This window comes from Callithrix jacchus, chromosome 1, assembly GCF_049354715.1.
Source record: "Callithrix jacchus isolate 240 chromosome 1, calJac240_pri, whole genome shotgun sequence".
NCBI classification, from domain to species: domain Eukaryota; kingdom Metazoa; phylum Chordata; class Mammalia; order Primates; family Cebidae; genus Callithrix; species Callithrix jacchus.
In genome coordinates, this window is record NC_133502.1 from 24737102 (window position 1) to 24749587 (window position 12486).

The following is a 12486-nucleotide window of genomic DNA, read 5'->3' on the forward strand; positions in this document are numbered from 1 at the left end:
ATATATGCATGTGTGTGTGTATATATATGTATATATATGCATGCGTGTGTGTGTATATATGTATATATATATGCATGCGTGTATGTGTATATATATGTATATATATGCATGTGTGTGTGTATATATGTATATATATGCATGTGTGTGTGTATATATGTATATATATATGCATGCATGTATGTGTATATATATGTATATATATGCATGTGTGTGTGTGTATATATGTATATATATGCATGTTTGTATGCGTATATATATGTATATATATGCATGTTTGTATGCGTATATATGTATATATATGCATGTGTGTATGTGTATATATATGTATATATATGCATGTGTGTGTGTATATATATGTATATATATGCATGTGTGTATGTGTATATATATGTATATATATGCATGTGTGTGTGTGTATATATATATGTATATATATATGCATGTGTGTGTATACATATGTATATATATGCATGTGTGTATGTGTATATATATGTATATATATGCATGTGTGTGTATATATATGTATATATATGCATGTGTGTGTGTATATATGTATATATATGCATGTGTGTATATATATGTATATATATGCATGTGTGTATATATATGTATATATATGCATGTGTGTATGTGTATATATATGTATATATATGCATGTGTGTGTGTGTATATATATATGTATATATATGCATGTGTGTGTATACTTATGTATATATATGCATGTGTGTATGTGTATATATGTATATATATGCATGTGTGTGTGTGTATATATATATGTATATATATGCATGTGTGTGTGTGTATATATATATATATATTCCTGAAAGAAGAATAAAAGAGGGAGAAATGATCTATATGCTACCTTTTAGTGAGATACAGTGAACTCAATTCTGATATATTTGAAACCCTTACTCTAACAAGGAAACCTAATAGGATCCCAAATCACTTTTATTCTTGTCAGGCCTCTGTCCGCTTTTTCTCTGGGACTCATTCGGGAATGCTCCTGTGTGACTCTCCAATGGGTCTTTTCATTTTCTGATAATAAAACATCCACCTGTAATCCCAGTTACTCAGGAAGCAGAGGCAGGAGGATCACTTGAGGCCAGGAGTTCAAGACCAGCCTGGACAACATAGTGAGGCCCTCATCTCTCAAAAAATGTCTTAATTAGCCAAGCATGGTGGCACACAATGGTAGTCTCAGCTACTTAGGAGACTGAAGTGAAGGATCCCTGGAGGTCAGGAGTTCTGGGCTGCAGTGAGCTGTGTTTCTACCACTGGACTCTAACCTGGCTGACAGTGATCCTACCTCTAAAAGAAAAAAAAAATGTTAGAATTAAAAGATTAAATAAAATAAGAATCCCTGTTACATGCTAGTCCCCGAAACAGTCTCTGTTCAGATTTTAACACATCCAGCTCAAATAATGATCACAATTCAGAACTTCATTCTAAGTTAAAACTTCCTTCTTGGCTATTTGAGGCCTGTCCCATCCTTAGTGGGTGTGGGACTGATCTCTACCTAATCAGGTTGCCTCTGGGTCTTGCAGGGTTAATGAGGAGGGAAGAAGTAAGGCAGTGTCTTCTGCTGAAGACCAAAAGCAGGTGTGTGTCCTGATGGCACAGGCATACATGGCGTGGGTCTCCTCCCACTAGGGCAGATTTCAACAGGTCTCCACCTATTCAGAAGCCCTTCAGTGACTTCCTTCTCTAACTGGCAACATCCTCCTTTGGCTGGTCATTTGTAACTCGCCCCTCAGCCCCAGGCACCTTGCAGACCCTCTGCTGGAGTCTCATTGCTCTCTCAGTACACATTATCTGTTGAAAACCATATCTGGTGCCAAAGAAACAAACTCTTAGATGATTTCCTGTGTGCAGTTTTCTCTAGCAGAGCCTGTGTTCCACGTAGGGCCTGGCAGGAGCCTTGGCCACAGCTGTGGCCTCTGAGATATCACAATGCACCGTGGCTCCCAAGCCCCAGGAGGCATGTGCCAAGCTCTCTGGGTGGCCTCCTGAAGCCACTTTCACAAGGCTGGGGCAACATGGGGCCTTGGAAAAGAGAGGGCCAACTCCTACCTCTCAGTAAAGGAGGCATTTTCTTTCTAGTTTGTGATGACCTGGCCTTCTTCAGCCTTCATCAGTGCAGGGGAAAGGGCGGGCCACAGTTCTGTTTTGGACCTCCCCCTGACAAGCCCTATTTGCATGTTTGGCCCTGCCCCAACCCATGTGTCCCTGGAACACCAGCAGCACTATCGTCACCAGGGATCTGGGTAGCAAAGCAAAGCCTCAGCTCCCACCCAGGCAGGACCTGTGGCATCCAGAGCTTCATCTACAGCCTCAGCTGAAACTGGGACAGGGAGAGTCTCATTTAATATAATGCTAGAGACAAAACAGGGTGTTACAATTTCTCCTGAAACTTCCCTTAAATATAATGAGAAGAAATTTTGCCCCATTAGAAACTTCTGTTCTATTTAACAAAAATTAAATTGCTGTACCCTATTGACTTGGAACAAAAAAAATGAACAGAACTGTAATTATTTCTTCACCTTTCTAAATATAAAAATTAAGAACGGTATAAAAATTGGCATCAAGATAGAAACTATAATCTCATATTGCATAAATGAAATAATGGATGAGTATTTGTTTTAAATTATAGGATTTTAAATGCAAAGCATTAATTATTGATTTTTTTATCTTCAGAGTTCTTAAACCAGTTCCCTTAATGCTTTTTGCTAATATTAAATTTACTCAAAATGTATATAATCTGGAGGCATTTCCAGGTTTTCTTTTTTAAGAATTCCATTTTTTTCTTTAAAAATTTCCAAGGGAAAGAAAGCTGTAGCTTTTAGTTTTAAATTTAATCATTTTAATTTAAAATTATTCCTAACCAAGTTTTTTCTCTGACCCTATATGGTCATGTTACCTTGGATGAAAAATATTTGTAAATCAAGACGTTCCACGGGAGACGTCTTAGACGCCATCTTCTGAATCTGTCTAAAAGACAACAAACATCAACATCCACTAGTGGCAAGTTTATTTCTACCCGTTGCCCCTTATTGGAGACATCAATATTTAGCAACTTGTGTAACATTTTTTAAGAATTTTAAAAGGCTAGTGGGGTGAAGTGTGAGAAAATGAAGCCCTTCTGGATGTGGGACAATAGACTCCTGGGTGAATGTGAGTCCAGTGAATAGCTGTGCTGTGGTGGGAGGTCAGGAGAAGTTGGCACATCCACATTAATCTTCTCTTTATTCCAAGAGATTAAACATCTTGAATATACTCTCACTTTCACTCTTCTGAGAGCCAATGTCTCCCTTTTTTTTTTTTTTTTTTTTAGTGTAACAAGAAAGAACAAGTGAACAGGCCAATTTCAAGTCTTCTGCCTGTTTCCGACTCAGGGTGCCCATCACATGGTTCATACTGCTCCACTTTATTCCATGTTTTATATTCCTGGAAGTCTGATTGAACCTCGCACAGTTTAACATTTTTCCCTTAGGTTACTTTGGAATGACTGCGTTACAGTCATGGAACTGCATTCCAACCTAACTAAGCCTTTAGTAATGCCATCTGAAAAACGTGCTTTCCGCATTTCAGATGCCTGCATATTATTTTCCTCTGCAGCCATCGCTGTAGATCATTCTGTTCAACTTTCCACTCAGGACATCAAAGTGAATGTCATAGGTACCCCACATATTTGTTATTTTATAGCCATGAACTCTTTTAAACCACTTAATATTTTATAGGCTTCTTCCTCTCCCAAGGGCAAGGATAAAGCGTGTTTGCTGCCGACACAGGCTTTCCTAAAATTATAAATCTTCTATAATCTTAACCAACTCCTTATAATCCTAGAAACTTTTAAAATTGGGAGAGACAGAATCATAAAGTTTGAAAAGACTCTAATCAGAATTCCTCTACCTGCATTTGTCCACTTCACCCATGAGAAGGGGCAACTGTGCTGGCCTTCCACACACTCAGGGACTAGGAAGCAGCTCTTTTCATGAGGCTGCCTGATCCACTTCCACCGTGTGTTAATTGTAAGGAAGTTGTGTTCAAGACCAGCCTGGTCAACATGATGAAACCCCATCTCTACTAAAAACACAAAAATTAGCTGGGCATGGTGGCAGGCACCTGTAGACCCTGCTACTCAGGAGCGTGAGGCAGAAGAATCGCTTGAATCTGGGAGGTGAAGGTTCCAGTGAGTTCAGACCATGCCGCTGCACTCCAGCCTGGGCTTTCAGCCTGAATGAAACGAAGAAGAAAGAAAGAAAGAAAGAAAGAAAGAAAGAAAGAAAGAAAGAGAGAGAGAGAGAGAGAGAGAGAGAGAGAGAGAGAGAGAGAGAGAGAGAAGGAAGAAGAAGAAGAAGAAGAAGAAGAAGAAGAAGAAGGGAAGGAAGGCAGGAAGGAAGGAAGGAAGGAAGGAAGGAAGGAAGGAAGAAAGAAAGAAAGAAAGAAAGAAAGAAAGAAAGAAAGAAAGAAAGAAAGAAAGAAAGAAAGAAAGAAACAAGGTTCTTTCTAACATCGATTGCAAATATGCTTCCCTGTAACTTTCTTGGTTGCTGATCTGCTCCCTGGAGAGTTAGAGATTATTTCTGTGTGATTGCAGGCTAAGGAAATACAGTTTGACCTCCTAAAATTTGGGACATATGAGCCCTGCCTCTACCATTCCTTGGTTGTGTTTACCTGAGGAATTTTCTTAGATTCACTAAGGGAGTGCCATTGTGTCTAAAATGGGGATACCGGTATATTTTGTCATTGAGTTTCAGAACTGAATGACGTAATAGAGTGTCTTACACACAGAGGTCCCTTTAAACGGGGGTCTTTTAATTTTAACTCTTGTATTTCTTACTGACATAATGATTTCAAAGCATTTTCACTTGTTTCTCCCAATTTGTACACATTCTTCTAGCCATCCTTTCCCAGAGAGCAGGATGGATATCCTATATTTATACACGATCTTTTTCCAGAGTCTTAAATATAGTGTTAATTTCTCTAAGAATTAAATCATAATGTTAGAAACAATATATGCATGATATTTCCAAAGACAAACCCCATAAGCCTTAGGTGTTTATGTAATAATGTGACGTAATGAAAGATGATTCGTACATCCCAAAACAGGGCAGTTGGAGGCACACCCAAAATTCTGTGGGATTTGGACCTAGTTCTTTCCCATTGACTTAACTCCAGTTCATCAATGTCCAGCTTTTGTTACCAAAAGCAGTGTTGGGGACTTTATCATCAATATTGCCTGCAAGATCTCATTCAAGTCAAAGGGCTTTGCCTCTAGTGTTGTCACTGCTGATTTAGATCGATTCTTATTCTGGGTTAAATGTATCTTATTTTAGAACTGCCCAGAGATAGGTACGTTATGATTTTTATTTGTGTGTATCTGAGTTTGTTACTTTTGTTCCTTTTACTGATCCATGATTCTTCTATAAAAGTTATCAGAGGATTTTTGGCACGCCAGCACTTGCTTCAGAAAATGAGCATCAGACAACAAGAGGTGACGTCTATCAATAGCTTTCTGCAGAACACAGAGGACATGGGGCTGAAAACCTACGATGCCCTGGTCATTCAGAATGCCTCAGACATTGCCCGGGAAAACGATCGGCTCCGTAGTGAAATGAACACTCCCTGCCATAAAGAGAAGTCAGAGATGAGGAACACGCCAGAGGAAGGAAGCAAAAGGTAAAGGCAGAGGACATGCAACTTTAATTGCCTTTGTGATTGATTCAATGGAGTCATGAAAATCCAAATAGCCCTTAATGCAGAGCTCGGTCCAATATGACAGGGGTCATAGGAACAGGCGTGCGTGGTTCGTTATTTGAAATGCCAGCAGTCTAAACAGATGCTTTCCTGTGCTGTCTTCTCATGAGCGAGAGACTGTATGTGTCCCTTCACTCATCTGTAATGATGACTGCCCCACCCACCACGCTTGTGTCACTTAACTACCTCAAGTACATGCAAAGTCTAAAGCACCGACTGCTTCTGTATTGGCAAAAATATGTATCTTGGCTGTTGACATTTTTACACAAGTGTTACGGATATAAGGCTAGCTAATAGAAACTTCAGGAAATCTGACCCAAAAAATCGAGATGCCAGTCTAAAAGCATGAAAGTAGTGAACTCAATAGATAGATTAAGTGTATTATATATCCCTGTGTAAACTGTCACATTTCTCTTTACCGATAAAGCAAGCTTTAGGGAAAGCTTTTTATGTAAAAGTTTGCTTTAGATGCTTAGCTTAAAACATGAAGACCACCTGGTCCTTCTCCATTTTGTCATTCTCATCTATCTGCGAATGAAGAAGACACCTGTGAATCACAACGCTCCTAGAGGAAGGGAGGGCAAGGAGCTGCTTCCTTTGGAAGGAGCTGCCATTCATCGTCAGGGAGATGTTTGTTTTGCTATAGAAACTTGGTAGTATCTTGTTGTTTCTCACTGAAAGTGACTCCCCTTTGCCATTTCTGCCAATGTCCATTTTTTTTATTAAAGAAGAAATGGTAATGTGTATCTTGTTAATTAGCTTCAAATATCTCAGTGATTAAATACTGAAAAAAATCCCCTTTGTGCAAAAAAAAAAAAGTCTGTAATTAAACATTACAGGAAAAACAAATTATCCACTGAGTGCCACGCTTTCATCTTCAGCTATTTCATTTCCTACATGGGCGACCGGCTCTGCCGTGTGGTAGATTCTAGCCCTGTTGGTGTTCCGCCACAGAAAGATATAATTATAAAAAACAAACGCTTGGAAACTTCTTGTAGAGTGAATGCATTGGCATCTTGCTAACACATGATTACATTGACATGTGAAGCCAGAAGAAATTTTTTTAAACACGATAACTATTAATTTTATATGACTTCTAAAATAATATTTATTATTTTCTCTGCTGGAACTAAACAGCCACCCCAATTTCTCAATTTGATTATGTATGTGTTTTCCTGCTACAAAATTAAGTCAATAAGTGTTTGTCTGTTTATTTACTGAATACCAGCCGTTTACTTGGCACTGGCCAACCTTACGTAGTTAAGGAGGAAAAGTAATAGCTCTGCACATAATTAAATAATTTCTGGTAGAATTTAAATGGCAAGAGTGATGGGGAGAAAGAGAACACTGAAATGTAAATTTCTGAGAGTTTTAAGTAAGAGTCTCTCCTCCTCTTGTGAGGGGAAATGGTGATGAACTCCCAGCATTTGATGCATCAGTAACTCTCTATTAAGATGGATTTGCCAGAAATTATCATTCAGATTGAAATTCTGGTTTTTTGATTTGCTTAATAATCAGAGTGTGAAGAATTCATTCAGTGAGTGCTGATGGAAAATGTGAAGGCCCTTAAGTAGTGTTGCATTTGTGTGAGAATGTTTAAAAAGTAATCATGATGGATATCCCGTGTGCTCATGTGCTTTTCATCACAAAGTCGGAGCCAGAGGATGGGTGGCCTTCTCTAGACCAACTGGTCACCAGAGGGCTGCACACGTCCTCCAGCCACAGCAGGGGGGGTTGCTTGCCAAAAAGCCATCATTATGTCTGCTTGAGCAGGTTCCTTGTTATGAGAATAATGCATCTGGGCCTCTCTGGTGTGGTGCTGTTTGTGTTTTGTTTCCCCCTAAGAACCGAAGACAAGAGTGGACCCAGGCATTTCCATCCCAGCTCCATGTCAGTCTGCGTGGCAGTGGACAGCCTGGGCCAGTGCCTCACTGGCCCGTCCATCTGGTCTCCTTCACTGCACTCGGTGTTCAGCATGGATGACAGCAGCAGCCTCCCGTCTCCACGGAAACAGCCTCCACCCAAGCCAAAGAGGGACCCCAACACCCGGCTGAGCGCCTCCTATGAGGCTGTGAGCGCCTGTCTCTCCGTGGCCAGGGAAGCGGCCAACGAAGGTCAGCCCTGGGGAGGGAGCCAGCCTTGTGGTACCGACTTGCCGATGCTCTGACTTGGTCTCGGCATGCCCGTGGCAGTACTGTGGCCCTAATGTACTCTTAATAGAAATAAATCCAATTGTTGGCTTGCCAGTAGCTCTTAATCATTAAATATAAATAATATTTATTCAAATCTCTAAGCCTCTTAGGGAAAAGCTACTTACATGGCATTTCCTTAACACCCATCCCCACTTCTGGCTCCAAAGAGCAGCATGAAATCAATTCAGAAAGTCGGCAGCTATTCCATGGGAAATTTCACCCATTAGAAAGTCAAAAAAATGCATCAGGCATTCCAGTTATCACAATTTAGTAAAAAATTGAGACTGTTTTATTATGTGATAAGTGGAATTATATTACCCAGAGGATAGTCACTGTGTAGGAAAATTCTGTTAGGAAAACTTTTGAGACGAGATCATAAAAGTTTCTGTATCCATTGTTTAGAAACAGGGACGCACACAAGGGAAGACCAGTTTATTCTCAGCCAGATCTCACAGGTCAGTCATGAGACAGTTACTGTTTAATTATTAATTTTAAGAATTGTGAGAAATAAAGGAAGTTCTTCTTAGCAAAACACTTAACGAACTGAACAGATATTATTGATCATCTGCTATGCATCAGGCTGTATTCTAGGCATGGAGTTTATATCCTAGTGTGGCAAAACAGATGGTAAACATAATAAACAAGTAAATACTTTAGAAGAAGATTGTTGCTGCTAAGAGAAATAAATAAACTCAGGGTCGTGCAGGGTGGAAGAGGGGTTGGAATTCTAAATGAAACGGTTTGGTAGAACTCACTAGAGAATAATATCGGAACATAGGATGAAACACAGTTCCTTCATTAAATAAATGAACCCAAGTACAAAAACAGCAAATCCATAAGCTCAACTCTGGGATGGCTGACAGCAAGAAGATGGTAGGAAGATATGGGGCAGAGGCCTGAAGCAAGCAGTAAGTTCATCCAAACAACTTCTTTTCTTTTTTTCAAATTCATTTTTAATTGACATAAAATTGTATGTTTTTGTCATGCACAACACATTGTTTTGAAATATATGTACTTTGCGGAGTGGTTAAATCTAGCAAATTAACAAATTTATGCCTCACACAGCTATCATTTCTGTGTTGAGATCGCTCAGTGCCCACTTTTTTAGCTTTTTCTTTTTTTTTTTTGAGATGAAATTTTACTCTTGTTGCCCAGGCTGGACTGCAGTGGTGCAATCTCAGCTCACTGCAACTTCCGCCTCCCAGGTTCAAGTGATTCTCCCTTCTCAAGCCTCCTGAGTAGCTGGGATTACAGGTTCCCCAGCTAATTTTTGTATTTTTAGTAGAGACAGGGTTTCTCCATGTTGACCAGGCTGGTCTCGAACTCCTGACCTCAAGTGATCTGCACTCCTTGGCCTCCCTAAGTGTCGAGACTCTGTAATTGCAGATTCCGTAACAGTGAGTCACTGTGTCCAGCCCTTTTTTTTTTTTTTGTATTGGTTAAGAATACAATATATTATCATTAACTGTTGTCATAATGCTGTGCACTCTTCAAAGTGCTTTTTATTAGTAGCATTAGGAAAGAATAGATCTTTAGGATATTTTTTACTTAAAAAAGTTACCATCTTAGTGGACAAGGCATGTTTCAACCATGCCTAGAGAAATTCCTAGTAGAGGAGAAATTCCTAAGACTTTGGTGAGGAGAGTCCAAATGTGTGTTTTTAAAGTCCTGGTGATAAGGACAAGAGAATCTGAAAAATGACGTTAGATAAAATCATCCATAGGAAAGTCCTCAAAGTGGACATAGATATAAATTAGATATAAATTATAACAGGACCTCCAAAAATATGAGGCATTCTCCCCTGGTGCCACACGTGCCAGAAGAAGCCTACAGTCTGAAGGAGCCAGCAGCACCCTCCTGAGCAAGTGGGATGCTTCACATCACCACTGTTCCTACTTTCAGACCTCCACTTTAGATTTGTGGCCCATATCTTCATGCGATTAGAATAGCAAGAAAGATTTTTTGGCATCTTGTGTGAAAAAGACGGTCTCTAAAATGCTATCTGTGAGATAAAGAGGGTGGGAAATTAAGACTCCAGGGAGTCTCCAACATTGAAAAAGCAATAATGAAATATGATTGAAAATCGCAGCAAATCCAAAATGAATCTCCAGTGAAACTTGCAAGCAGGCTCTAGAAATTTGCATAGATAAGCCTCAGAATATCTTGTAACATCTAGAAAAAGCTAACAGTTTGTGTGGACCCTAAAAGACACTTCCCTGGAGTAATGAAAGGGCCACTTTGTCACATGTTATGAAAGGAGATGAAACAGTGAGGAAGAAGCTGATCTCAGAGTGGAGGCTGAGCTCTCTCATCTGGGTAGCAAATAATAATAATAAGTCAATTAAAATAAAAATTACTCAGGAACCATAGGAGATATATTATAGATATGCAGATATTGATTCAACATAGATATAGATATACACACATACATGAACGCAAAGTGACCCAAAAAAGGTTAATAAAGAGGATAGCTGTAATAACTCAAATTCCTTTTTACAAGCTATCAAAATACGTCATCTGATAGCTTTAGGCATGCAAGATATTTATGTAAAATTTAGTTTCTTGTATCCTAATTTTGTCTCATATGTGACTATAAGGGACTTAAAGATGCGTTTTGTCCACTGTGTGCCCCCCGGTGGGCACACCTTTTAGAAGCTTGTCAAAGAGCAAGTGTATAGATTGTTTCCTTGTTGCAAGTGTATGTGTATACAGTGTTTCCTTTTTAATGTCCACATTATCTGTCCCTTCTTACAATACATAATTCCTCATACTGGTTACTTTACAACAACCACCAGGAAAAAGCAAGTCTTCCATGTCCAGCAACTAGAAATGTATTTCTGCATTCTGGCATGCACTCTCAATACTGCATATTTTTAAGAATAAGAAAATTAAACAGCTTAATCTGCTTGAGCATGCTTGCTGATTAGTTTTTACAGCATTAGGGAGTCAGAGAGGGCCAGCGGAGGAGCTTAGCACCCAGTCTGGCAGGGGTCTGGGTTTCTAATCCATGATCGCACAGATAGCTCCACACGCATGTGATAAGCCAGCTGTCGGATGGGGTTCTGGTCCCTTCTATGGCATTGTGTCAGGAGCGGAAGGTGGTTGCATTTGGATGGTAGTGAAATGGACCCTAGCATCTTAGATATCTCCCTCAGCACAGCACAATTCAAATATAATCTAAGTCTTTGTTGTTCAATGCAGTAGCTAATAGGCACATATGTCCAATTTAATTTAATGTAAATAAAATGAAATACAATTTTAAATTCCATTCCTCCATCATCAGTCACTTTCCAGGTACTCAGTAGCCACAGGTGTAGAATTTTCCACCATCACAGAAGCTTCTCTTAGACAACCCTGATTCTAAATGCTTCCTGTGTCTACAGAGCAGTGATAGTTTATTTTCTGTACCTAGTAACATGTCACAAAATTATTCTCCTTTCTGTCAAAAGGTAGGAAAAAAATTTGATCACTTTTCCAAAATGCTTGGTGAACCTTGGTTTCACAGGATTAAGGACTCCAGCTGAAGTCAGGTTGGTACCTGAGCCATCCTTTCTGGCATGTTAAAAAATCAAGTTCATGTTCTTTTCCTTTACAACTAAAGCTGCTAATGAACTCACATGGTTATAGAGTGAAAGGAGACCTGATTGCAGAGCAAGGGCCCAGGATTGTAGGGTGACCAACACCAAGGTCATGTTAAACTTGCCTTTGTGTTTATTCTTGTTCTTACTAGCACAAGTGTTTCTTAGTAGGTCCTTACCCATTAAAAATGGTTATAGTGAAAAAAAAACAGCACAAAGGGCTTGTTTTTTTTCTCATTACCTTAGTGCCTCAAAAGCATGAAACAATTTTGCAGGCCAATAAATGTTAACGCTTCTTTGCTAACTATTAGCAAGCTAGAGACAACTATTTGAAAGTACCATATTTGTATTAGGTTGGTACAAAAGTAACTACGGTTTTTGCCATTGAATGAAAGTCTGCAGTTGTTCTTTGCAAATAGCGGCCAGGAAAGGAAAGACAGGGCCTTGTTTCCACTGCCTCTTGGCTGGGGCCTCCCAGCTGGAGTGCTGTTCTGCCGAGTTCATTCCTCACACGCCGGGTGCAGCCTTTCTCCCAAAGACGGTTAACATTCTCTCGAATTGTCTCCTGACTGAAGTTAAATATAATCCTGCATTTCATGCATGTGACTTTGAAGAAGTGACTCAGTCTTTCCAAGCCCATGTATAGCAAGTAGCAGCCACAGCAGAAACACGGCAAGAGGGTATTTCTGAGGAGTTAAGAAGCAAAGCCCTGTAAAGCCTCATTGCCCAGGACATAACCAGTGCTCAGCAAAGTTTTCTGCATATAACTTGGTTGTTAATGAAGCCTCTGACAGTCAGTTTCCTCATCTGTGAAATGGGACACTAAATGTGGGACTTAAAATTAAGTCGTGATGTCGGTGGTGCTGTGCTTGCTTGGAGTGACGGTTGCTCATGGTGAATTGCAAAAGCTAGCTTTTCTTGGGCAGCTCTAGTCCCCCCGTTCACCGTTCTGTGTTGAC

General features: G+C 39.7%; 1 protein-coding gene across 7 annotated transcripts in view; it reads left to right on the forward strand.

Annotated features, from left to right (window-relative positions):
• MYO16 (myosin XVI) overlaps window positions 1–12486 on the forward strand; it is a 773187-nt gene that overhangs the window by 675089 nt on the left and 85612 nt on the right. For all 7 annotated transcript variants that reach the window (XM_054249238.2, XM_017970444.5, XM_078347436.1 and 4 more), the window contains exons 30-31: window positions 5433–5679; window positions 7603–7871. In XM_054249238.2, coding sequence (XP_054105213.2) covers window positions 5433–5679; window positions 7603–7871 — 516 coding nt within the window. The remainder of the gene's footprint in view (window positions 1–5432; window positions 5680–7602; window positions 7872–12486) is intronic.